At 34.7% G+C, this 26,262-nt stretch overlaps 1 protein-coding gene across 1 annotated transcript in view; it reads right to left on the bottom strand.

Annotated features, from left to right (window-relative positions):
- Nucleotides 1-26,262, bottom strand: part of MAN1A2 (mannosidase alpha class 1A member 2) — a 182,208-nt gene that overhangs the window by 19,716 nt on the left and 136,230 nt on the right. The window contains exons 9-12 of the mRNA XM_072766782.1: nucleotides 19,170-19,285; nucleotides 15,855-16,074; nucleotides 10,611-10,783; nucleotides 6,447-6,562 (exon numbers count right to left, since the gene is read on the bottom strand). Of these exons, the coding sequence (XP_072622883.1) occupies nucleotides 6,447-6,562; nucleotides 10,611-10,783; nucleotides 15,855-16,074; nucleotides 19,170-19,285 (625 nt within the window). The remainder of the gene's footprint in view (nucleotides 1-6,446; nucleotides 6,563-10,610; nucleotides 10,784-15,854; nucleotides 16,075-19,169; nucleotides 19,286-26,262) is intronic.

The raw sequence follows: 26,262 nt of genomic DNA on the forward strand, positions 1-26,262 counted from the left end.
AAGATTAAGACAAGACTCTATGACAAAATACTCTGTATGTTGTAAAGAGACTTTTAGCACTGGGAATGTGTGTAGGAGGAAGAAATGGATTGTTGGCAGTTTTTGTTGGACTGAATGACCTCTAAATTTTCTTGCAGCTCAAAAATCTTCCTTTAGATTCTAGGCATAAAAACAGCAACTAAATCTAACACAGGAAAATATGGTTGCAGTTTAATTTATTTTAAAAAGACTTTTTCTGATTACAAAAATAAAAACAGAATGTTTTTGATGCTGAAATACACATGAAGATGTTTATTTACATGTTTTATTTTACACACACATATACATGCACACAATAGCCTACTTGATATTATGAAGAGTCCGTAACTACTAGTGACTCCATAATATCTATACTGTGGAAGTGTCATAATTTATTTAATCATTCAACTATTATTGAGCATGTAATAATTATTTTTTTGTAATAATTATTTTTATAATGGTAATAAACACCCTTGTAATAAAACTTTTTCCATAGCTTTGACTAAGAACCTTGACATATTCTTACATAGTTTTCCAGAATTTTGCTATTATATTCAAAGTTTGAATTTTAAGAGCTAGGAAAGGAGTAAAGCAAGATTCACACAAAGACACACAAAAATACAGTTTCTGCTCCAGAGATTTTGCCAGTGAAAGCAGACAAGTTGTGGTGGTAAACTTGGTCTTTATGGTGTTTCTCTTTCAATAACAAACTTAAGAGGACTATGATTCCAATTAACCTGTGATTTCTTATAGCGAAAATACACGAACTCAGAAAAACATAGAGAAATTTTCTTCAATATGTACACTTTTCTCAATTTATCAGACCTTCAAAAAAGGATGCAACATAAAAGCTAAATCAAACCTAGGTTAACAGATGTAGATACAGAGGTACAGATATGTCTCTTGGACGCCCGGGTGGCTCAGCGCTTGAGCCTTTTCCTTTGGCTCAGGTCGTGATCCCCGGGTCCTGGGATCAATTCCGGCATCGGGCTCCCTACATGGAGCCTGCTTCTCCTCTGCCTGTGTCTCTGCCTCTCTCTCTCTGTGTCTCTCATGAATAAATAAATAAAATCTTAAAAAAAAAAAAAAAGATACGTATCTTGGAATTCTTGTAGTGTAAGGGGCTTTGGACCAGCTCCTATTACAATAAAAACCAATGAAAAGATGATTCTTGGAGAAAACATCCATTATCAAAGAACATATTTCTCTTTCTTGCAACTGGACAAATGTGGCACGGTGGTATTATTTACCTATTTTGTAAAACAATCCAGATCCCAAACAAAAGGCTTCAAGTTAAGCAACTTCCCTTCACTGAAATTCCCCTTAGCTTTTCCCTTTCTTACATAATTCCTCCCTTCACCTAAAAAAAGCAGATTGTGTTATATTTATTACTACTAATATTCCAAAATCTTTGTCGAAATCTCCTTTCAAAATATTCAGATAGGAACATTCTATAAATTTAATCTTGAGAAAAACCTCTTCAGAGCCTTCTGTCACACTCAATCTAGATTCATAACCTTCTTGATCTTCCTTTCACTTATTCCATACATTCCAGGTCTTCTGTTTGGTTTATACTGTTTTGTTAGCATATATCCTCCAAGACATTAACTTAGAAAGTAGACTTTTGAGACCTTGTATGACTAAAAATTTGTAATGCTATGTTGGAATCAATTTTCTCTCAAAATTTTGAAGATACTGCTTCACTGCTTCCAAGTTTACTGTTGCTCTGGAAGAGTCTGAAGCCATCCTAATGTCAGATCATTTTCCCAAGGCTTTTACTCCCCTCTCTTTGGAGGCTGTTAGGTCCTCCCTTTACCCCAAGGGTTCTGAATACGGCACTGTGCCTTGGTATGGGTCTGTTTTCATCCACTGTGCTAGCATCTTGATAGCTGCTTTCAATCTGGAAACTCATATCCTTCAGTGCTGGGATATTTTCTTGAGTTACCTTGTTGTATTCATATTTTGTTTTTTAAATAAATTTTACACATACATAAACGTCTAGTTTGTTATGTATTTCTAAGTCAATACCACCCATTAATATTTAAAAGTGAGGTCCCTAATGCATATTAGAAAATGTAGGTATGTTGGCATTCACTGATGGCTGCACCACTGGGGGATAGGGGGATGTGGTCATTTTGCTGAGGGAATCTCACATAACTGTATCTCTAGTTTTTCTTCTTATATGCTGACCCATTTCCTAGAAAGGAATGCTCCAATATCCTGAGTTCTTTCAGCTGCACCTGGTATCCCTCAATCCACAGCCTCCTTGATTTGACCTCTTCAGACAAGAAATTTCAAGTTTCATTCACAGTAGAGATGAGGCAGGGGTATATAGCCACTCCTTGTATAAACTTAGTCAGAAGTTCTACAGTTCTCCATCCTACCAGGTACCCTACTGAGTCTCTCCAAGGTTCTGAAGCATTCCCCAGTTTCTTTCAGTTAGCCTCTCCCCATGCAGGTGCTTAGCTCTGTCTTCCATCTTCTAAAAATGTGCTGACATCTCCAATGTGCTGACATCTCCATCTGCTGTTCATTTCTTTCTCGTTTCTTTCGTCTTTGTCCTTTACACCTTCTTAGCCCTCTATAATCATTTTAATGGCTTTCAAGAGAGAGTGGAGGATAAATACAAGTGTTCACTCTGCCAAGCTAACCTCGAACGCCTCCTTTGTTAAATGTAGGCATCTTCAAAGGATCAGATGCATGCTTTCTTTTCTGCTCATCCTCAAAAATCTTCCTGAACTTGTATTTTGAGCTCCAGATCTATATTTTCAAATGCCTCTTGGGAACATATGTCAAAAGTAACTCATTATCTTTTCTGAAAATCTATTTCTTCTTGCAACTTGGTGTCCTAGTCCTTACAGTTACCCACACTGAAAACTTTACTGTTATCTCGTACTCTTCCTTCTTTCTGAACTGCTCTAGATCTAGTAAGATACTAGCACTTGCCAATGAACTAAAGAGTGCTTGTATCTCATCCTTAATATTTCATTGTCTGCCTTAGAGCTATTCCCCAAATACTGATTCACCCTACTCTACCCCCATCTTGCCTTCAAGTCTGGTTTAAATGCCACCACTTCCATGAAGTCTTCCTTTATGTTTTCTAGGTTAAGTAAACTCTTCCTCCTCCAGAAAACTTGCTCACCTGTATTAACATCTTCTCATACACTTACTATGTATAACATTTTTTTTTTTTTTGCAAATCTGTATGTTTTATTTCCTCTACTAGAATTAAGAGTTTTAAGGAAAGAGGCTTTGAAGGAATCTATCTCTGACCTTACTCATTTCATAGTTTTTATCATGGCATCAGTATACATGCTTTAGCAATAATCAAATTAGCAGCTACTCAGGGAAACAAAAGGAACAGAGGACACAGTATCTTCTGGAGAACAACATCTAGCTATAAGTACACCTACAGTACAGCATCCCAATAATATGTAAAATGTTAAATGGCGCCTCAACTAGGACAAGAACACGGGTTTTTACATTTAACTTTGCTAATGCCAAGCTAATCAGTTACCATCTCTGGAGCTAAAAACTAATAGATTATTGCCCTTTAACAAATTAATAATAAATCTGAACCACTTGATAGAATATACAATCTTCAGTTAAAAGTTAACTTAGATTCTCATAAAGGCCTGTTTAAATTAATTGGTTTTTGAGAAAAATCTGTGAAGTCATACTACTCTTCATTCCCCTGTAGTTTTATCTTAATAGTAAGAGAAATATAAACCTATATTAGTCTTCACAGAAATGTCTTTGACTCAAATACATTCTATATCATGCCATTAGTTTTTATAAAGAATAAGAGAAAGAAAGAGTTTGGCATCTTCTATAACATCACTGTTTGAGGACAACTGCCATTATGTACTAGGGTGAACCATGTAAAATTGCCAGCGTTCAACGCTTTTTGACTTATAAAAAGGGCATTTTTATGTGCTTTGTCTAATAGTTCACTGCAGCTTTTTGAGCAGGAGACTGACATGAAGAAAATGGTTATAATAAATGTTGAAAATAAAGTAATTTCTTTTTCAGACTAGAAGAAGACTCAAAATAGCATTTTACCACTACTACAATAATAGTTCATTGAGCAAGATGCTAACAATACTGGATGAAAGACAGTTGGAAAAATGATATTCACCCAGTCTGGGAGTTATCACTCCACAGATCACTTATTACTTACAAAAAGAAATTAGATTCTTTACATGACCTTGTAATCAAATCTAACCTTATGATCAAACTTAGAGTCACCAGTAATGGGCTAACCTCTTTAGAAGATGCAATGAGGACACATCATCTATACAAGAATCATACCAAAAATCCTTAACCTAAAACCAATCATGAGGAAACAATCACAAATATCTAAACTGAGAAACATTCTCCAGAGTAACTAGCCTGAATACTTATGTCAATATCATAAGCCATGTAAGCAAAACAAGAACACTTTGCTCTAGCTTATAAAAAAACTAAAGAAATATAACATCCAAACGCAACAATGATCCTTTATTGGATCCTAGACTAGAATTAAAAATAAATAGTTGTAGGTACATTACTAGAACTGAGAAATCTGGGATCCCTGGGTGGCGCAGCGGTTTGGCGCCTGCCTTTGGCCCAGGGCGGGATCCTGGAGACCCGGGATCGAATCCCACATCGGGCTCCCAGTGCATGAAGCCTGCTTCTCCCTCTGCCTGTGTCTCTGCCTCTCTCTCTCTGTGACTATCATAAATAAATAAAAAAAAAATTAAAAAAAAAAAAAAAGAACGGAGAAATCTAAAAGTAGGTTATATATTAAACAACAATATTATATGAATGTTAAGTTTCACAAATGTGATAACTGGACTGTGGTTATGTAGGATTATTCCCCTTTCTCTTAAGTATCAGAATGCTGGTAACTCTCAAATTACAGTGCATAAACAAACTAATTTTTTTCAAAACAATAAAACTGTGTGTATGTTAGGTTTCACCCTGTGTGTATGTGTATATATATATGCAGACATATATACACAGAGGCAGAGGACTGTGGTAGAAATTGACAATTGGTGAATTTAGGTGAAGGATACATAAACATTCATTGCGCTAGCCTTACAGTTTTCCTGGTCTAAAAAAAGCAAGAGATATTACATAATTTGGGTCAAATTCCACAGTTTACGAATATGAAAACTGAAGGCAAAAAAGTCTTGTTTTGCCATGCTCGTCTAGCTAGGGTGTAACTCAAGCTGCTATGGTCTTACCTCTGCGCCCAGCACTGTCTCACATGATCTTAGCCTAACCACACAGGACGAGTCCAACAAGGGGTAAGGGGTGACCAGAGTCCTGGGACTAACTACCAAGCAGTTGTTCTAAACCATGAGCAGCAACAAAAGGCCTGGGTTAGGGTCAGTCACAGATACAGAAAGGAGGGGGCAAAATAAAGAAAGAGTGTAACAGGAATCATAAAGACTTAGTGATATATTAAGAAAAAAGAAATAACTTTATAATGGAAGCTGAAAAGATGGAAAGAGTACTAGGGATAATATAAAAGAAAAACTGGAATAAGATAGTCATTTAGGTTAACAAACCTAGTTTGAGATACATACATTTCAATTTTAATGTCCCAAGATGTAAGTTATGAGTATACTAGAATATGGACTGCAAGAGAGTAGGGGTTTTGGCTTTTTTTATCTACGGATATGTCCCCCAAGTAACCTGAACAATTCCTGGAAATAAACTTTTTTTTGAACAAATGAAGGAATGGTTTATGAGGCATTTAGGTATAGACAGGAAATAAAAATATGAAATTTAAGAGAAAGTATCGAAAGATATTTACTTTGTACATCCTTATGGAAGAGGACACATTTCAGGTCACTACCTTCTTCCAGGACAGTTTACAGAGCTCTGCCTGGAGTTCTGAGTATAAGCTCAAATAATAGCTGTCTTTCCACTCTTCCTTTTATATGTATCTTTATAGGAAATCTCACAGGGAGAGTAGATGACTATGGTCACATACCCTGTAGTACCATCAAAACTCCATGATTATTCGGAACTCATTTCATTAGCTAGAGCAGGGAGTTCAGGTATGGTCCCAGGACCGGAATCACCAGTATTTGCTGAGAGTTTGTCAGAAATGCAAATTCTTAGGTTTCACCCTAGACCTGCCGAATCAGAAACTCTCTGATGGCCCAGTGATCTATGTATTTAGGAGTCTCCCAGGAGATTCTAATGCACACCCCAGAGCCAAGAACAAAGGTACTAAACTCTTATTTGACAAAATAATCTACCTCATGGTTAAGGTCCTTCTTCTTGAGATGCAGTTAAAAATTTAAGACCCAATTACATAAAAAGATATTTGTAATAAAATCTGGTGTAACATATTACATAGTCATAATTCATCATTGTAGTGATCATACAGCAAAACCAGCCTACAATAAAAATTTTTAAATGCATCTACTTACTTTAATGTTTCAGCAAGAAAGAAGCTCTGCTGTACATCATCATGTGTAGGAGTAGAGGAATACACATCCTTCACCCCAGAAAATCCACCACTTACTCGGCAATACTTTTCAATAGCCTATGAAAGAGATCAGACAAAGGAATCAATGCCAATGAATTTCAAGTTTTGAAGGATAAATTAAGGAATCAAAAAAAAAAAAAAAAAAAAGGAATCAGTCAGAAGTTCACATAGATCTGAGAATTTGACAGGTTAAGAGTAAGATTTATTATCAAATGGAAATATTCTCACACTGGAAAAATTAACTGAGGTATCCTGTTTTCTGTGGAACTTTCTCCTCTCCCAAATTCTTTACTCTTTTAAAAAACATCCTACATTTTTCTCACTTGGGAAAGTCAAATTTAGGCTATTTATGCTGATTTAGAGACTTATTTGGCACAATAAAGTCTCATTAATTTTGACAAATCAGGGGAGGTCAGTTTGAATTAAATTTTAAAGGCAATCTTTTCAATTCTAAGGATAAAAAATTCAAAACATGCTTTTAAAAAAAACATTACCTAGGTGCTTTCCTTAGTAATAATAATGAAGTAATATTTACTACAAACATACTGTATGATAGACAATGTATTACAATTCCAGGACTTAGGCATTACAGGTGGTACCATCTGGCAGGAAGTACCCACCACATACCTACTACAATAATAATTACAATATTAAGAGCTACCCATTATGAAGTCTTTGCTATGTGCTGGAGGCTCTTCTAAGGGCTTCACATGTATCAATGTTTAAATCTCCCAACAACCCATGAGGTTGTCTTAATAGTCTCTATTTCTCAGATGGGAAAACTAAGGCCAAGAGTCATTTGCTCCACATTATTATTAACTACTGTGCTCTCCTTCCCAAGTGGGAGCTAAAATTCTTAATTTATATCTGTTCTTGCAAATTTGAACATGTCTAAATAAAAATACTGAATCAAATGGAACCCATTCAAAACTCTGTTTTTAATTCAAAGTAAGCAAATACCCTGCTTATGCAGGCATATCACACTCCAAAATTAAGCCATTCGCAAGAAGTTGAATCACACGTAATTTTTTTCTCTAGGCTACCTAATCCTGAGATACTGTCTAATGAAGGTATTTAATCATTTATTTAATCATTACTGCCATGGCTTCTTGTTCCTAATCTTGCTATCTTTTTTACTCTTCTGGTCTTCCTCCTAACGAAAAGCTAATTAACACAGAAAGTTTTTATTTAATCAAGCTGTTCAGTTTTATATAGTTCCATTTTTACTATAGCTGGGTTTTAAAAATCTTCTTACCAAAGAGATTGGTACTTTTCTCTAAATTTTTTCTAAAGATTTACTTATTTGAGAGTGACAGAGAAAGAGAAAGCACATGTGCATGTGTGTACACAGAGGAAGGAACAGAGAGAGGGAGTGACTCCTTGCTGAGCGTGGAGCCTCACACACGGCTCAATCTCAGGACCCTAAGATCATGACCTGAACTGAAATCAAGAGTCGGCTGCTCAACCCACTGAGCCACCCAGGCACCCTTCTCTATCTAAATATTTTAAACATATTTTGAATTCAAGAGTTGTTAAATGTCATGTTCTGTGCAATGATTATATGTCTTCACTACCAGGAAACTATCAGAGTAGTTTAAGGATACTGAGAAAATAGTAGGGAGGCATGACTGATTTTTAAGCCATTTAGAGTCATTTCTTGAAGGCAAGTTTTCATGCAAATATATATGCGAAGGGAATACCTAAGCTACGGAAGACATACAAGATACTGTTCTTCTGTTTCAGCTTGTCTTCCCTTCACCTTCTTCACACCCAACAGCGATAGACAAGAAAGTCACTTTTATTTAAGATGTGAGTCTTCCTCTTTTGTCTCCGCCTTCCCCTCATCATGGCATACTTCTGAAATTTGACTTTAAAGTATAATTATTCCAGTTTATGTTCTTTGTAGATTTTTTTAAGTTTTTTGTTTTGTTTGTTTTGTTTTTTAGACTCCACACCTAGCATGGAGCCCAACTTGTTCTTTATACTCTGAGACTGTGTATCTACATTATAGAAACAAAAATCTAACATCTGTTATTCAGGACAGATTTAGGTTAAAGCCTGAGCTTGTGAAACCTCTTTTTAATAGAGTAGGGTCATACTTTAAGAAGGTGCACAGGAAAAAAAGAACCTTAGGAAAAGGATGGATTATCCCACAGTATTTCTCACTGAGAGGACATTTTTCCGTCACCAATCCTCACCCTGCTGCACCACATGATTCAGACATATTTTCCTTATTCCTCTGAATAAGAATCATTAAATATAAGGGGACATTCAATTCAGATCTATTGCAGGGTTACTTTACCTATATCTTGTATATAAAATACTGCTTAATGTACATAGCATTGGCTAGCCACTGCTACCAACCAAACGAAGTGTGTGTGTGTCCTATCCCTGAACCACTGTGACAACAGTCACCATGGCAGGTCCCTGCAAAGAGAAGTTCACTAGCAGTTATATTCCCATTTCTGGAACCAAGAGGCCAGGGAAGGCAGCCTCAACAAATGACAGCATCTATTTCTGTTCTATGTAACCACTTTGCTTCCATTAACATTCTCTTTTTGTTAAACTCCACAAGGACTATCTAGGTCTGAATGACAAATGACATAGAAGTGTCCTCACCATAGTTCAAATCTTTATCAAACTATTTCTACATCACTGGTAGCGGCCTCCAAAACCCAGCAATCTGCAGCTTATAATCGAAGCCTTTGCTTGGTTACTTCCACTAAAAAGTCTTCAGTGGCTCTTTTCCCTTAGAAAAACCTTTAGTAGTCCTAGAATGCACTCTTCAGGTTAGGGAGTCTTGGTGAGCAGGAGATGGTAAGGAAAATGATGATGTGACAGGCTTTTTTGACAGGCTAAAGACTTTCTATATCCACCTCCTGTATGAGAAACACTTATGCAGTAACTCAGAGAGGTATCTATTTGTGTATTTGTGTGTGCGGAGTTATTCTTGAACCACTGAGTAAAGTACACACCCCATGATCTGGCATGTAAGATCATCTACCTAATGGTTCCAAACTTCACTCCCTCTGGTTGCCACTGTGAAACCTTCTTTCTACATAAACTGGTCTACATTCTGCCCTAAAATGTATCCTGCACATTCTTACCCAAGCAATTTATTAACACTATTTATCTTAACCTAGAATGTCATCATTCTATCTAGCCTGCAAGCTTAAGTTAAACAACTGGAATATGAATATTCATCATAATTAGTGCTATTTATCATAATTAGTATATCTCAAAGAATAAAACATTCACTCCCAGGAATAAGATATACTTTCATGAGAAGACTAATATTTTTCTTCCTCACCAGGTACTGATAGCCACAGTGTTCTCTGAAAGGCTAGTATTTTAAGAATAAACCACTGGCCTTCTTTACTAACCATTAACAATTCTCATAAATAGGTAAGTAAATAAAGAGTCTTTCAATCTGGAAAAATTTTAACAATTCAATGATTCTTATGATGGTCCACTAAGAAACTACTTAGAACACAAACTGAAGTGAATAGTGGGTAATCTACCCAAGCTGTGAGTCTGGACAGTCTTAAAATGTTGGGTTTTTCCCCCCAGAGGTTAAGCCTTAATTGGCAAGTACAGAAACTGTATAATCATACTGAAACCCATAATGCCTTTTAAATGACTTCTTATAGTTATTCAAGAAGAAAAAGGAGTGAACACCAGTAGGAAAGTAATTTTAACCAAGAACTAAGCTGATTCTAAGGTTTACTTCTACTGCTTAAGTAACTTAAACTGAGGGGTGTCTGGGTGGCTCAGTTAGTTGAACGTCTGAGTTTAGCCCAGGTCATGATCTTGGTCCTGGAATTGAGTCTGGGATGTATGTGCTCCAGGCTCAGCAGAGATTCTGCTTCTCCATCTCCCTCTGCCCCTCCCTTGGTCATGCTGTCCCCCTCTCTCTGAAATAAATAAATAAAATCTTAAAAAAAAAAAAAAGCAAAGATTTAAATTGAGTAACAGAGTTTTTCCATCAGATAAATGAAAGTAGCACTATAATTACTAAACATGAGGTAACATGGATGAGGACATACGGTACTACAGGAAGGCTTGATTTAATACTCTTGCATATAAGAAATATTGGCTTATTTACCAGTGCTGCTTCCCAGCCCCATTGCCTATATCTTGGATCATGAGTGAATCGCCATAGGTACCAATAGGTTTCAATTACTTCTGGACGGAGAATGTAATACTTTTCAGCCTGCCGGACTGCCACAGCCTCTACTGCACCATCAAACTTGAATGATTCAGGACCCAGCTTTAATGCTGTAACATGACAAAAGAAACAAATGAGCATAATAAACCATTTGTGTTTGTTCACCAGAGCTGCTTTTTTCCCTGAAAGAATGGGGTATAATGTAAAGTTATGTTAATTTTGTTTTATATTTATTGTTGCTGTTTTGCAAAATCAGTGACTTTAAAAGATCCACATTTGGTTTTCTTATAATAGACTTATAAATATTCTTATTATCCTGACATGAAATACTTCTCATACATAATGTACATCAATATACTGCTAAATCCAACCATACTGACAAGAGTCTAGTAATCCTCTGGCAACAAATGCAAAGCTAGACATAAACACATTACATATTCTGTTTTGTTCCAAAATAAAATGAGACAGATAATTGTACTGTGCAGAATTATTTTTTTAGTCAGGACAATTTTAAAGTCCTTTTAATATAACACATAAATGTAAGAAAACATTTTAGAGCTAGGATCTTGAATTAGATTCAGGTGTGGATTATACACTTTTTTTTAAGCATCCTAGAGTATATAAAAAGCAATATATTTTCAAATTTAAGTCAGTTGTAAAAATAAACTCTTTTCTCCTATAGCCTCTGTGTATATATAGCAAGAAGAGATTCAAACTACATCACCAAGAATTATCAGTACTGCCCATTTATTAGTTTGAATAAAATAGGGCCATTATACCTATATTTCAACACTACATAATAGTTTTTGAATGATATGATTTCCATTCAGGCTAGAATACAGCACTATATGAAAGTCTTTTTAATAACCTCTTTCTAATCACACCGAGTACCCAGATCTGTCAATATAAAGTCCTCTTCCACTGGGATGTTGGACTCACAAACAATTACTAGTCTCAGCTGCCATATTTCTTTCCTTTTACTAGTGGCAAATAGTTTCAATGTCTATAACCTCTTTTAAAAAATTCCAGACATTTTTAGATTTCCTCAGAAAAGGTGAAATAAGAACTATACTGCTGACAGACCATAAACAGAATCATGCATTGTTGTTGGCAAGACATGTGTTGCTGTAGCCAAATTTCAGCATTACAAGGGAGACACCGTAAGCTCTAAATAATCATACACAAATGTGAAAATAAGGGCTTTCTCATCAACTACCAACCCCAAGAAAAAACATAAAATCAAAAACACTGCACCAATGGTAGCTAGTCCTATTGAAAGCAAAACATGTGATCCAGAATAGTTTACTGCTAAGTCTTTGAGAACTAAAGCAGAACCCAAGCAGAAGATTTTCAACCTGAGGGTCATAAGTCTGTCGTAGGCTCTGGAAGAAGACCATGTTCTGTCCAAGCAAGCTATGAAATTGGGCGCAAAACTGTGTGCACATAAAGCTTTGACCAGCTCCTCAATGGGAGTTGAGGTTAGGATTAACCAACAAATCATCAACATTTTTTGTTAGACAACTTCTATCCAGTTTAGTGACAAGGTCAGCACATGACCAAATAGCATGTGGCATTTAATAAATGCTTCTAAAGTGATGATAGAAGTCAAACATCATAAGCACTGAGATCATGGCAATCCAATGAAAAAGTACAAGAAGTCATTTTATCTGAATTTCTTATGTTTTTCCTTTCTCAAAGAACGAGTGCCAGGTGATCATAGGGAGTTCTCAAATGCTAATCTTAAGGCTATCTTTAAATTAGATAATAAAAAAATTAAAAAATTAGATAATAACTTCTATAAAGATAATATTGCCTGAATTGGAAGTAGAAATTGGCTGCATGGAACTAACAGTTTAAACTTCTACTAAAAATTATATCTCACTTAATGTTATTCATAACTTCACAAATAAAACACAGCAAAAAGAGAACATATATGTTTTGTGAAGAGTTGGTAAATAAAAATACACAAGCCTAAATTATATACCAATTACATCCATTAAGTTGGTCAAATTACTGGTTTCATTTTTCTGAGGGCATTATTTCATAGATGCTCCTTTAAGAAATGTAAAAAAGTAATTTCTTAATCTATCTTGTAATTTCTATTTTCTATCTTAAATTTCCTATTTACATTTGATACTTCATTTCTAAAAGGAAACTAATCCAACAAGCAAAAATTGAGTTGAAACTATAAATAATTTAGTGCCTAGGTAAAAAGAACTCTAAGAGTATGCAAAAATCATTTAATGTAGGCAAAGGAAAGAGACATGCACGAATAAAAAAATCAAAATAAAATATCAAATGTGACAAAGGTCAATAATAAGACAGTAAAAGATACATTTTAAAGAAAGTATAAATTAATTTGCAAGTCATAGGAGTCCTCCATATAGGTAGAATCTGTAGAGATGGGAAAAATAAGCATACTCAGGTCAACAAAAAGAAATTTAACAAAAGATAAAAAAGCATAAGGAATATTCTGGGACAGGCAAGTTGACTATAGTTTCAATAAGCTAACAGTAAGGAAAGAACTTAAACTATTTCCCTCATATTAACTTTCTTTTAAGGAAAAAAATACTTGTAGAAACTCTTAAAGTAGGTCCAAAATCCATGTCCAATGTGTCTTTTGTCCATTGAATAAGTTATATGTATCTAAACATTAAAATTTCCCCTAAATGTAATAGCACATGGTCTAGGGAAAATCTTATGCAACTTTAATAAGAAGTAAATTAAATTAAATAAGTCATTATTTTATTCAGGTTCAATACTTTAAAAAAAAAAAAATCTAGAAACCCAGAAAAAGACCAGTACTATCTTTTAGAAGTCTAAGACCTTGTTTGGCTCCAATTCTGCATTATACTTCAGAATAAACTAAAACAAGGTATCAACTAGCTTCCCATGTAGATACAATAATGTCTAAAAGTACACTGAGTTACTACTTCGTTTCATGAACAGATTCAGCAATATTTCCTACAAATTATTCCTAGCTAAATTAGGCCATGATGAGGCCATGTTCATCAATAAGGTAAAATATATGAAGATTATTAATGTTAATTCTAATTCCAGTGACAAATGAAAGTGAAATTCCAAAGTTCTCATCATATGAATTTAGCTGGAATAATTGCTAAAAAGTGAATGGATATTTTTAAACAAGCTGGCCAAAAAATTATAGCACAGCTATACCTAAACACAAGATATAATAACCAAGTGGGGCGGAAGCAACACTAGGATTGTACCTTTTGATTAGAGGATCTAAACTGAGATTAAAGAGAAAGACTTCAAAATACAGGACACAAATCAAATGGTAATCTTTTGGGACATATCATGGCAAGGAGGGTCACAGGTTCACTGACTTGCCATGTGAGAGTAACCATCAGAAACAGTATAACTGCAACACAGACTGGATTGTTTAAACTTTCACTTATGCTCACAACAACATACTGAGGAAGACAGGATAGGTATTATTATGAGTTTTTTGCAGATGGAGGACCAGAGACTTAGTCAAGTTAAATGATTTGCCTAAGGTTCAGAGATAATAAATAGTGGAATATGGGATTTTTTTTTAATCCTAGTCCACATGTCCTTTCTACAGTATCACAGTATTTCATACCGGTATCAGCAATGTCTCTATGAAATGTGACAGTCAAGGAGTCTGCTCATAACTCCGGTATTCTAAGTATTTCTCAAAAGTAGGAGATATTTCCTATTAACACTTTCATCTGTAAGCATCCAGCGTAATGCTTGGCACATCACTGGTGCTCCATGTTTAATGGAGTGAATAATTAATTATACTAACAGTATATCATATTTTTAATATGTCTGCTGTATGAAATCCTACAATTTTACATCTATTATTTCATTTGTGGCCAAAATCTGCATCACAAGTTTTATTATCATGGGTCCTAGTACACATTCTGAATATCCATTCTGATCCTCAAGGTTTTACTAATTTTGGCTGCATTTTAAATATATATTTGATACTCTATATAGTCACCATGATAATATAATTTAGCTTCTACTTATAATTAGATCACCAACTTTATACATACTATATGCTAACTCTAAAATAACATCTTCTTAGTTGTATTTTATCAAGAAATGGAATCCCTTAGTTACTGAGGGACCTGAAAGGTCAATTTCATCATAAGTTCAATTCCTTATTATATAAAAATAACCTGACAGATTTATGAACTTAGATGAACTAGGATAAATTTTAAGCTGGTCATATCTGTGTCATGGTACCTGATGGCAAATAATCCTAAAATGGAAATTCAGTTATTTCATATTAGCAACAATTCAACTTCCAAAATCACAAAAAGAAACTTCCTAATTTTTAGTCCTTCTGGGAACTCATTTTCCATTATTCCATATAGAAACATATTTCTAACCAGAAAAAAATCTTGAAAGGTCTACTTCAGTATTTCGCAATCCTTTTTCAGGCTTTTTAGAAAACCTAACGGCCTTCTCTCTCCATGAAATTTTAATAATATACATTGTTTGTCTATATATGACTATATATATATATATATATATATTCTTTATATATTAAACAATATTTTTCACCTCTGAGGACCAATTTTTTTCATCCTTAAGAACCATCTCATTTTCTGGGTAAGGACACTGAAGCCCAGAAATATTACATATTTGCCTAAAGAAACATTAGAGGATCTTTTTAAGAGACAGGTACCACAAATTAAAAAATTATTGGTGAGCTAAGAGACTACTAATTACCTAGATACCAACTATACATTCAATATAACTACTATTATCTTTTGGTCATTCTTATTTTTACAAGAGAAGATGGAAGGCAGTAACCTAAATCAGTCAATTCTGTGTTCATTTAAGTAGTTTTACAGAAGCTAAAATGAATGGCTAAAATGGATTCTTACTATATTAAAATAATGTCATCTCATACATCCTCAAACATCCTGTCTTTCATCATTAAAACAATTCCTTCAAAATCTTTATTAACAAAATCAGTAAACTCAGAATAATTTTTAAAAATGACACAGGAACACATTTCCAGAATTAAAATTCAAGTTAAGAAAATGATTTACTCTCTTATTATTTACTCTAATGCAGAGCAATCTATCTTAAATATCTATATATTTTCCTTCTAATTACTAAACATATTTTTAACTTAGAGGTTCTTTTAGTCTAAGTAGTTAGTGTTATTAATACTCTTACCAGTTCTGTCATATGACTCATGACATGTACGTGCAATTTCTGCCCCTAGCTCTAAATAATGACCAGCTTTATCCATTCTGGAACCATCTGCTCCCAGTGCAAACATTCCCCCAGCAAAACAGGCCAAGTGCCCCATCTTCTTTTCCAAGTGCCCATTTTTCCATTCTCCAATAAAGGTGAGACCTCCTCGGGACTTCTTAATAAGATGTTTCTCTATAGCCTACAAGAAAGAGTAGATATTCAAATTTTTAGAAGCAAAGTGTTGGTATTCAAACGTACTACATCCTTCTAGCTATCATAAAATCTCGGTAATATAATATTCTACAGATCAGTAACCTACCCAAACTGGAAGAGTTAATTTGCAGTAAGTAAGTTTTAGAGAATAGCCAAGTCACATGGGGTCTTGAATGAATACCTCACCCCATCACCACCACAACAGAGACAAGGTAGGAGAGGGAAGACTGGCCTAAAAACAGAACACTACCAATATTACAGGGTTTTTATTCTAGAGCTAAATGGAATTCATAACAATCAAATGACATTATGATGACAACATATAACCTAAAAGGCTCTATCAATTTATTTCCTATCTCGTTCAATAAAATTGAAGAAGAATATCTAAATTAATCCAAAAAATATGGCTTGGGTAATTAGTTAAAATGGTTTCTCCTTTTCCATGTAACTATACCTCTTGTCAAAGTACATCTTGTATGTTACAAAGCTTACATAAGTAGTTAGAAGCTCAAACTTAACTCCTCACACGTTGCTGTGCCATGGCTAGGAGAGGCCACATGATAAACACAGTCCATATTCCTGGAATGTCAATGTTACTCAAAAGATGTGGGGATGAAGAGAAATATTTTATATTAAACTTGAATGTAACACAAAGTAGAGTCCAACAAGTACATTTAACTTTAAAATTTTTAAAAGCTTTGTTCCTTTGGACTATGTTCTCACAGACTTTGCTAAGAGGGGCTATCAATTACTTCTCTACCTTTAGAGATCATTCCATGGAAAAGCATAAGAAATTGCATTTAGTTCTCTTTGATAAAAAGGTGGAAAGTATTATATATGATTAGAGAGTACACTTTTCTGACAATAAGGAGGAATAAGAACCCACATTTTTGTGTGTTATTCTCTGACAAGTTCAGTAACAAACAGCTTTGGAAAAATTTACTGTGCATTCCTTATAGTGATAACGTCTGTTTTACAGAATTCTAAGAATTATGCCTCATTCATCATTTTATACTCCATAAGGCCTAAAGTGTAGCATGCAGTCAATAAGTGTTTAGTTAAGAAGTTATTTTGTATAAAAAAAAAGTAATTTTGTAAATAAATGGTAGGTACTTGTATGTGGGCTGTCAGGGGAGTAAGGAAGGGGTAATAAGCAAAATACGGGACCTACCACTGATATGTAAGTTTTTGTTATTGTTTTAATCATAATATGCTAAAGGGCAAATGTAAAGATTAGTTTTCCGAGTGCAAGGACAATGTTTTTCATCTTTTGTGGGCCTCTGGCATCTAGCATGTAAGGCACTCAAAAGATGGCTACTCAGGAAACATTTATTGAGGGATGCCCAGGGGGCTCAGTGGTTGAGCGTCTGCCTTTGGCTCAGGTCATGATCCTGGGGTCCTGGGATTGAGTCCCACATTGAGCTCCCTGCAGGGAACTTGCTTCTCCCTCTGCCTGTATCTCTGCCTCTCTCTCTGTGTCTCTCATGAATAAGTAAAATAAAAACAACAACAACAACAACAACAAAACATTTAACTGAATGCCTACAATGAACTACACACTATATGCCAAATATCAGTTTAACTCTTATGCATTCTATAAACAACTGTAGGGAATTAGTTCCCCCAAAAGTAAAGCTATAAAAAGGGTAATAAGATCCTTGCTTTAATTTTAAAAACACAGTGATAACTATAACTCTGAACACTGATCATCAATTATAGTCAGAATGGTGTTGTTATACACAAAATTATACAAAATTAACAAAGCCTAAATGAGTTTCTTTGAAAATCCCAAACAGCTTTGATGAAGAAAAATGGAGAGAAAACAAAACTTAAGAATATCAAGAGTAGGGGAGGAAGGTGGGAGGATGTGAAAAATGGGTGAAAAGGAGTTGGACACAGGCTTCTAATCATGGAAATAAGTCACAGGGATAAAGGGAATATAGTCAATGGTACTGTAATTGCATTGTATGGTGACAGATGGTGGCTACACCTGTTGTGAGCATAACACTATGTAAAGACTTGCTGAATCACCATGTTATACACCTAAACTAATGCAACATTATGCACCAACTATACTTCAATAAAAATACATCATAAAACTTTAAAAATATATAATTTTAATAACTGATTTTTAAAAATTATTTATTTGAGAGAGAGAGAGAAAGAAAGGGAGAGAGAGGGATGCAGGGGAGGGGCAAAGAGAAAGGGAAAGAAAATCTTGACAGTGCGGAGTCAGACAGGGGGCTTGATGTTATGTCCCTGAGATCACGACCTGAGTGGAAATCATGAGTCAGACGCTTAACTGACTTAGCCACTCAGGCACCCCAATACAACTTTAAAAACTGATTAAAATTACTAAAGGGCTATGAATTTGTACTAGATCAGAAAACAACTTAATAAGTGGGTAACACACTTTTCTATTTCATACTTTTTGCTTGGAAATATCACATATAAGTGCTTCCAAGATTGAAACCTATTCCAGTTTTAAACTGTCACAACATTGTGGTAAGAGGTTATATAAATATGAAATGATACAGTAAAGTGGTTAAAAGCACAGGCCCTGGTGTCAGGCTGCTCAGTTCCAGGCTCCATCACTTACTAGTGATTGCAAACTTGAGCAAGTTACTTAACCTCTTTGTGCCATAAAGTTCTCAAGTGAAAAATGGTAGTAAAGATTAAATGATTTCATATGTGTAAAAGGGGCTACAACAGCATGGTGTGTGGAAAATACTAGATAAGTGTTTTGCCCTTATTATTTATCCATAAAGCTTTCCATGTGTAGGTTCAATGTCATTTGAAAGAAGAAATGTTTACGGAAATGTATGTGAATGAAGTCAGAAGTTTATCCAGTCTGTGTAGACAGTAACTAAAAGTCATTTAAATTTTCATAAATGTTACATATTCTTCAACAATTTCTTTAAAATGCCACAATAAAGGAAAATAATACAAGACTTTTATATTAATATACTAAAACTCTACATGAGGGCATATCACAAAATGCACATAAGGTGTTCAGTGGTCACTATGAAACACACTGTATATTCAGAATGTTAAGCAAGTAACTGTTCCGACAAGAATTACCTCAATAGCATCATCATACATTTTTCTCGCCTCATGGTCTGTTTTATCTGACATCAACCATGCTTTTAGTAAGTATTCATAAAAACTGTCTCCCAGCCCGCCAACTGATGTATGATCTGTAAGAAAAAGGGAAGGATTGGGGGGTGAGGGCGGGGAGAAGACAGAAGACAATGAAATAATCTTTTTCAATTATCATGACTATTACTGATCAACAATTTAAAAACTATACTGACAGCCTCACTTTCAGCATACTTCCAATCTAGTCCGGTAAAAACACACCCTCATCCTTCCTCTACGTGTGTACCCAATTTTCCAGAAATCTCTCTCTGCTAGATGGGGTACTTCACATATGTAGGAGTCGTTTTCTTCAGCTACATTTTGTACACTGTCACACAACCAGACTCTTCCAGAAGTGAAAACAATTCTCATTCATATGTTAATGATTTTAACTATACAAGTCTAAGATTAAACATGAGATATACTTGAAGCTGATGTTAACTAAAAACAGCCCATTTTCCTCTAGGAGTTAAGTGGTGATTTCTGTGCCATAGTCAATTAAAATAAATATAAAAGGAGAAAAAAACAAGAATTCCTTTGAAATAACATTTTGCATAATAAGCTGTTGAACTGATACACAAGATTGCTATTTATATAGCTCTTACTTCATGTTTGCCTTATGTATATTCTTCTTCTATCCCATCTGTACTTTTAATCCTGTCCAAGGCAGTTTAACTCCCAAGGCAACCCTACTCTTGTCTTCTATTCCTTCCTATAAGCTCCACCCTACATTCTTAAACTTTGCTTAAAAACTCACATCCACCCTGCACAAAAAGAAGAACAGTACAATCATTGACCTGTCAATCATTCATAAAGTACTAGCACTGGTTTTCCACTTTACTGAGGAAAGGATGGACCGCTGGGTGATTTATGGAATAACTGGCTGTTTGGGGAGAAATGCATATTAATATTTGCATCTTTAGCTCACAAAAATAAACTTGTGGTAGATTAGTGATTTAAAAGTAAAACACAAAACTATAAGTATTCCAGAAGAAAATATAAAAAAAAGTTTGCTGTTCCTAAGCAGATGATCTTCTTAGGCAAAACACAGAATGAAGGAGCCACAAAGGAAAAGACTTATAGCATCACATGGTACAAGCTACTGCAAATTTGATAAGAAATCAAATTGGATATTTGCCACATTTATAACGGAAATAAAAATTAATGCCCTATACAAAGAACTAAACAAGAAAACCTGCTGTAGAGCACAGGCAAGTAATTAAAAAAATAAATAAACACAAATTAGTAATTAACATAAGAAAGAAAGCTCAACTCCATTAGTGACCAGAGAAAAGCAAATTAAAACAATGAGGTTCCATTTTTGTCTATTTAATTGGCAAACGCTTTTAAAAACTGATCCTATCCAATGTAGATAAAGTTATGGTTCATAGGTCCTGGGAATGAAGGGCAATTTTGTAGTAGCCATCAAAATTTAACTAGGTTTTCTGTGTCTGGAGTTATCCTGTAACAAATACTTGTATAAATACACAAGTACAGATGTAAAAGAAAAAAGGTTATCAGAGCACTGTATCCATTAGTAAAAATATAAGATGACCTCAAAAGTCTAGGGATGTAGCTACATAAATTACAGCATAAACAGACTATAACAGAACACACAATTTTCAGAGGATCACGTGAATCTGTAATCTGATATGGGAGGATATCTATTACATGCTGTTAAGTAGAGTGAGAGCAAGTTTCAGAATAATGTATGTTTCACACTACTAAAAATTTGTTTAAGGAATATTATTGTACACACAGAGAAAGTGAAAAGACAACTGTGCACAGTGATTACCTCTAAGAAAGCAGCACTTCAATTTTTATTTTATATACTTACACATTATTGGAATACATGTTATGTTGTATAATTAAGTCATCTTCTATCACAGAAAGTAATAAATGGGGGGAAAGTGTCACCATTGACTTTAAACAACATGTCTGCTAATACTTTAGTAACTCACTTTGTACCTTCAATACCCTGCATCTCAAAGGCACTTATTTCTCACTTTTTCATTTAGTCATATGTGTACATTCCGATGAATTCTTACATATGTATATACACCCACAAATCCACCAAGATAAAAATATAGAGCATTTCCAGCATTCCAAAAATCTCTGTCATGTGGCCCTCACAATCAGTACCCAACTTCCAAAGATAACCATTTTTCTGACCTCTATCAGTAAATCATTTGTCAGATTCACATAAAATAACCATTCATATAAAATGGCAATATACTCTCAAGAATGATTTGGTAGCTTAATGATCTTCTTTGTTTTCCATCTAAATATCTAGAAGAAGGAGCCATCTGCCTTATGTAGGCTTCCTGAGTCTCTACCATTAAGTTCTTGGGTATTAGAGAAGACACTTGGAAGAACAGAAGACAGAGTTTTCTCTCAAGCTACAGGACAAAATCACAGTTAAATTTCTAATAGCTTTCAACAGTCCTCATTACTCACATTTAAGAATTTCATAATGGTGGTAATATATGATGATGAATTTAGAGGGTAACTTAGATTAATTCTAACAGATTTAAATACTTTTTAGTTACTGGAAATCATAAAAGATAACACATATTTGTAATATATTCAAACAACATGGAATTTAATAGGGAAAAGTCCCTCATATTTAGGGACAAAGAATACATATAGGACAGAGAAATGTTTAAGGATGCCTTTTGGGTAAATTATTTGCTAATAAACCAGAAGACCATAATTTTTTATTTGGCAACTATTTTAAAACAGCTATCAAGACAACTGTGACAAAATACCTCCATCAACACTATTACTTCAGTGTGTGATTATGGCACCATATCTTGACTCACTCAGTGAATGATGCTGTTACTATCTTACCAGCTGCCCAGTCTTAGGCTTCTCATCAATTGTTTAAACACATGCAGTGTTTCAGTGGTCCTCATCTTTGCCTTTCTATGGTCTCCCATGTTTTTCTTTCATCATTTTTATTCTCTCCCAGCCCCTCGGGAATGTCACTTACAGATACACTGAGTCGCTCCTAGATCTCATCACCCTAGAGGCCTTCCTCTCAAGCTGGCTATTCTCTCGCATACTGTACAGCTATCATCTTCAAACTTCTCTCTTCCTGCTTTCCTAAATTGTACGCGTTGTTCCCCCCATACTATATCTTAGTTTATGCCTGTTTTACTGAATCATTCTTATATAATCTCAGGAAGGACTATGTGGATTTTAACTGTGCTGTCTGAAAATGCCTTTATTTTGCTCTCCTTCTCAATTTTATTTTGTAAAGGTATCAAATTCAAGGTTGGAAATCATCTCCCCTCAAAAGTTGTCACAGGTACCGCTCCAGCGTCCTGTAATATCAAGTGTCATGGGTGAGAGACATCGGCAATCCTTTTATAGGTTTTATAGGTCAACATGTCCTCTCTCCATCCCCCTCACCTTTCCAAGCTCTACATCCTCATTTTGATATTGCTCAAATGTTTTCTTACATGCAGTGTGCTGCGCACTTTTTGAACTACAGATTTACATCTTTTAACTCAGAAAATTCTCTTCCACTATTTCTTTATTTTCCCCACTCAACTGGTTATTTCTCTCTTCTGAAACTCTTATTAGTTGGAAATTGGATCTCCCGGATTGATTTTCTACTACTCTTTTCTCTCAAATCTTAGTCTCTTACTCTTCTTCCTTTACATTCTGGGATTTTTTTAAAATCAATTTATATTTTAGTCCTTTCACTAAGGCTTTATGATAAGCAATTATACTTTTAACCTCTGAGCTCTTCTCTGTCCTCTGTTTCTTTTTTCATAGCACCCTATTCCTATTTTATGAATACATCATATTCTCAGAGTTCTCTTTAAAAAAATAGGTATGCTGGTTTACAGAATTGCCTCAATCTCCTCCAGGATCTCCTTTTGACTTTAAATATTTTTTACTGGGAAATTTAACAAAATTTAACATACACACAAAAATATGTAATACATAAATGTTACGCTCATTATAGAGAACATCTATGTAAAAGCTACTCAGAAGAATGCCAGTACTCCCAAAAGCCTTTCATGTACCCTTTCTCAATTATAATTCCACATCCCCAAAGGTAACCAGTATCTTAACTTTTGGAGTAATCACTGTTTTTATATGGTTATCATATAATACCCTCTCCCAACCATTACTGTTTACCTTCCTTTGTCTATTGATATCATTTTTAATAAATGTTGTATATTCTCTTGTGTCTATCTTCTATATCTCAACACTTTGTGATATTCAACCATGCTGTTCTATGTACTCCCATTGCACCAATCAACCACTATTTATTTATCTGTGTTTAAGACTGAGGTTCTGGGTAGCCAGTGTGAGTTTCCACTGAATAGTGGGTGGTCTCCCACTGAGCAGACTTATTCACCACTAGGTCTCTCTCCTGAGTAGGAATTCAGACTGGATGCTTCCTTTCTCTCTAAGCTAAGTTGAGGAAAGGTGGGCTAACTACCAGGTTTTGTTTAGTCAGAAACAGGTTATTTGTGGTAAAACTGGATCTGCTCAAATTTCAGAATAAAGGGAGGATTTATTCTGGGGTACTAACATCTATATGGAAAAATTTTACCTTTCTCCTCAATGACATCATTCAATTTTTTTAAAAGAAGTGCTACATAGTTATGCCTACTAGTAAATTCCAGGATGAGCTGGAACATAAGAATTTTAAGTAGAGTGCCCATTCCTTAACAACTTTGAATAAACCCCTGTTTTTAACTCCACTTTCCACTCACTTATTCAATTATGTGCACCTATTATTTAGGTACTCCAAATCTCTCTGGAATTATATCCAGTTGCCCTTTTTGTAGTGTTCCCATAGTATATTCTAGGTTGCACTTTTCTGAGTTCTATTCACACACTCCCAGATACAGTGCATTATGCAAATCTGTTGAAATAATCTTGTCCATTATGATCTCCCATTTACCTCCAATCTCTTCACCATGCTGAGTTAATTGCTTTCTACTTTTTTTCCTGTACTTTCATTTCACTGGGTCTTAAGGAAGATGGTCAGCAATGGTGGTGAAGTTATAGTTCAATCTCTCACCATGAAGCAGAAGTCCTAATAAAACTTTCTCAAGTGGAGTTCTTTCTGGATAACTCTGCAATTTGTTAATGCTATATCTCTATGACTTCTTATTCCCGTTTCCTAATTTACTCTCATTGCTGTCTTATCATGAACAAAAAACAAAGTAGGTAGGAACTTAGGACATCTTGGTTTATTCCAGTATTTCTGGATGGTGCAGGACTTATAAGCCTGTAACTACTATGTAATTTAGGATGATTTTAGGTGATACATAGAGTAACTTTTTAAAAACTGTCATAGTTATGAGGTTCCTTGGTGGCTCAGTAGGTTAAGTGTCCAACTCTCGATTCTGGCTCAGGCCATGATCTCAGGATTGTGAGATTAAGCCGTGTGTCAGGCTCTGCATTTAGCGTGGAGCCTGCTTTAAGATTTTCTCTCTCTTTTTCACCCTCTGCCCCTCCTCCGTCCATTCATGCCCTTTCCTTTAAAAAAAAAAAAAAGGTTGTCATAGTTACATAATGACTATTGTCAAGATTATCTTTAACCTCATGCAAGATCCTGCCCTTCCCTGGAACACATATCAACAAAAAAGGATGAAATAATTATTTAAAAGACATTTCCACACTTGAAAACAAAAATTATATCTATAAGAAAAACAAAAAAAACTCACTGTTAAAAGCAGAAATTTCTATTTCTTGAAAGTAAATAAAGGGTCTAGAATTTTACTTCCTCCAACATAATGGGATCCAAAGCACTCACTCATGGTGGGACTCTGAGTATGAAATGAGTTTTCTAGACTAGCAGAAGGAAGTAGAAACAGCTGCACGATTGAGACTAGGATAAACTGCTATATATCTGAGGAAACAGATGTGTAATATCCTTGGGAGAGCTGACATTCCAAATTTGGTCCAAAAGACCAAATTCTGAACTGATGAGCCAGTGGAGGCATTAATAAAACTCCCAGGAATGCAGTAATAAGTAGTAAGAGTGGAAAGAAAGACATACACATCATGAAGCTTTCACTCACACTAACCTTGCAAATGAAAACTCCAATATACCTAAGGAAAAGTTGTCATGAAAGAATTCAACTATGCAAAAATAGGAGAATGTACTATACCATGAAAAAGCAAACAATGCAGCTACCTTCTGAAAACAAGTTTAAAGTATATTTAAAAAGTGTACTAAGAGAAAAAATGTATGAAGCCAAAACTGATTAATTTGTACTGAAAAACAGGCAAATACGGATTTTAATACACCTATTTAAAAATTGACAGATTCGAAAAAAAAATTTAGTGAATCTTATAACAGTCTTGTTTAATATGCCTTAAAGGAAAGCAGACTCTGCTAAACTCTTAGCAACTTCACAAGCGACACTCATTGGCTTAAGTTTCTTTATATACCCTATAGCACCTCCCACAATACTTACTTACAGTTAAGAGTACTCAATAAGCAATTATTAAATGAATGGCTGACTTTCCATTTTCAAATACGAATAACATTTCACAATTATCATAACTTGCGTTTTAAGATATTTTTTTCTTTTGAGTGGGGTGCACCTGAGTGGTGCAGTCAGATAAGCATCCAATTCTTGGGTTTAGTTCTGATCATGATCTCAGGGTCATGAGATCAAGCCCCACATCAGGCTCCATACTCAGTGGGGAGTCTGCTGGAGAGTCTCTACCTCTCATGCTCATGTACACACTCTCTCTGGATAAATAAATCTTTTTTTAAAAAGGTGTTTTTTCTTTTTCTTTTAAATGAACTGGATACATTTTTTTAAAAAATTATTCTATTTTCAAAGCCTCTCACTCTTTTTCAGTCTAGGGAAACAAATAATTATGGGATAAATAGTAATACCTACCATGACACCTAATATTTACAAGTTTAGCAACAAAAAAAATTATAGAATGAATCCATTAACCATCTTAAGTACTTATTCTTTCAAGTTTTAATAAAATTTGCATGTATACATTTTAAACTTTACTAATTCCCCCAATACTAAGATGTCTA

This window comes from Vulpes vulpes, chromosome 8 (assembly GCF_048418805.1).
Source record: "Vulpes vulpes isolate BD-2025 chromosome 8, VulVul3, whole genome shotgun sequence".
Taxonomy (NCBI): Eukaryota; Metazoa; Chordata; class Mammalia; order Carnivora; family Canidae; genus Vulpes; species Vulpes vulpes.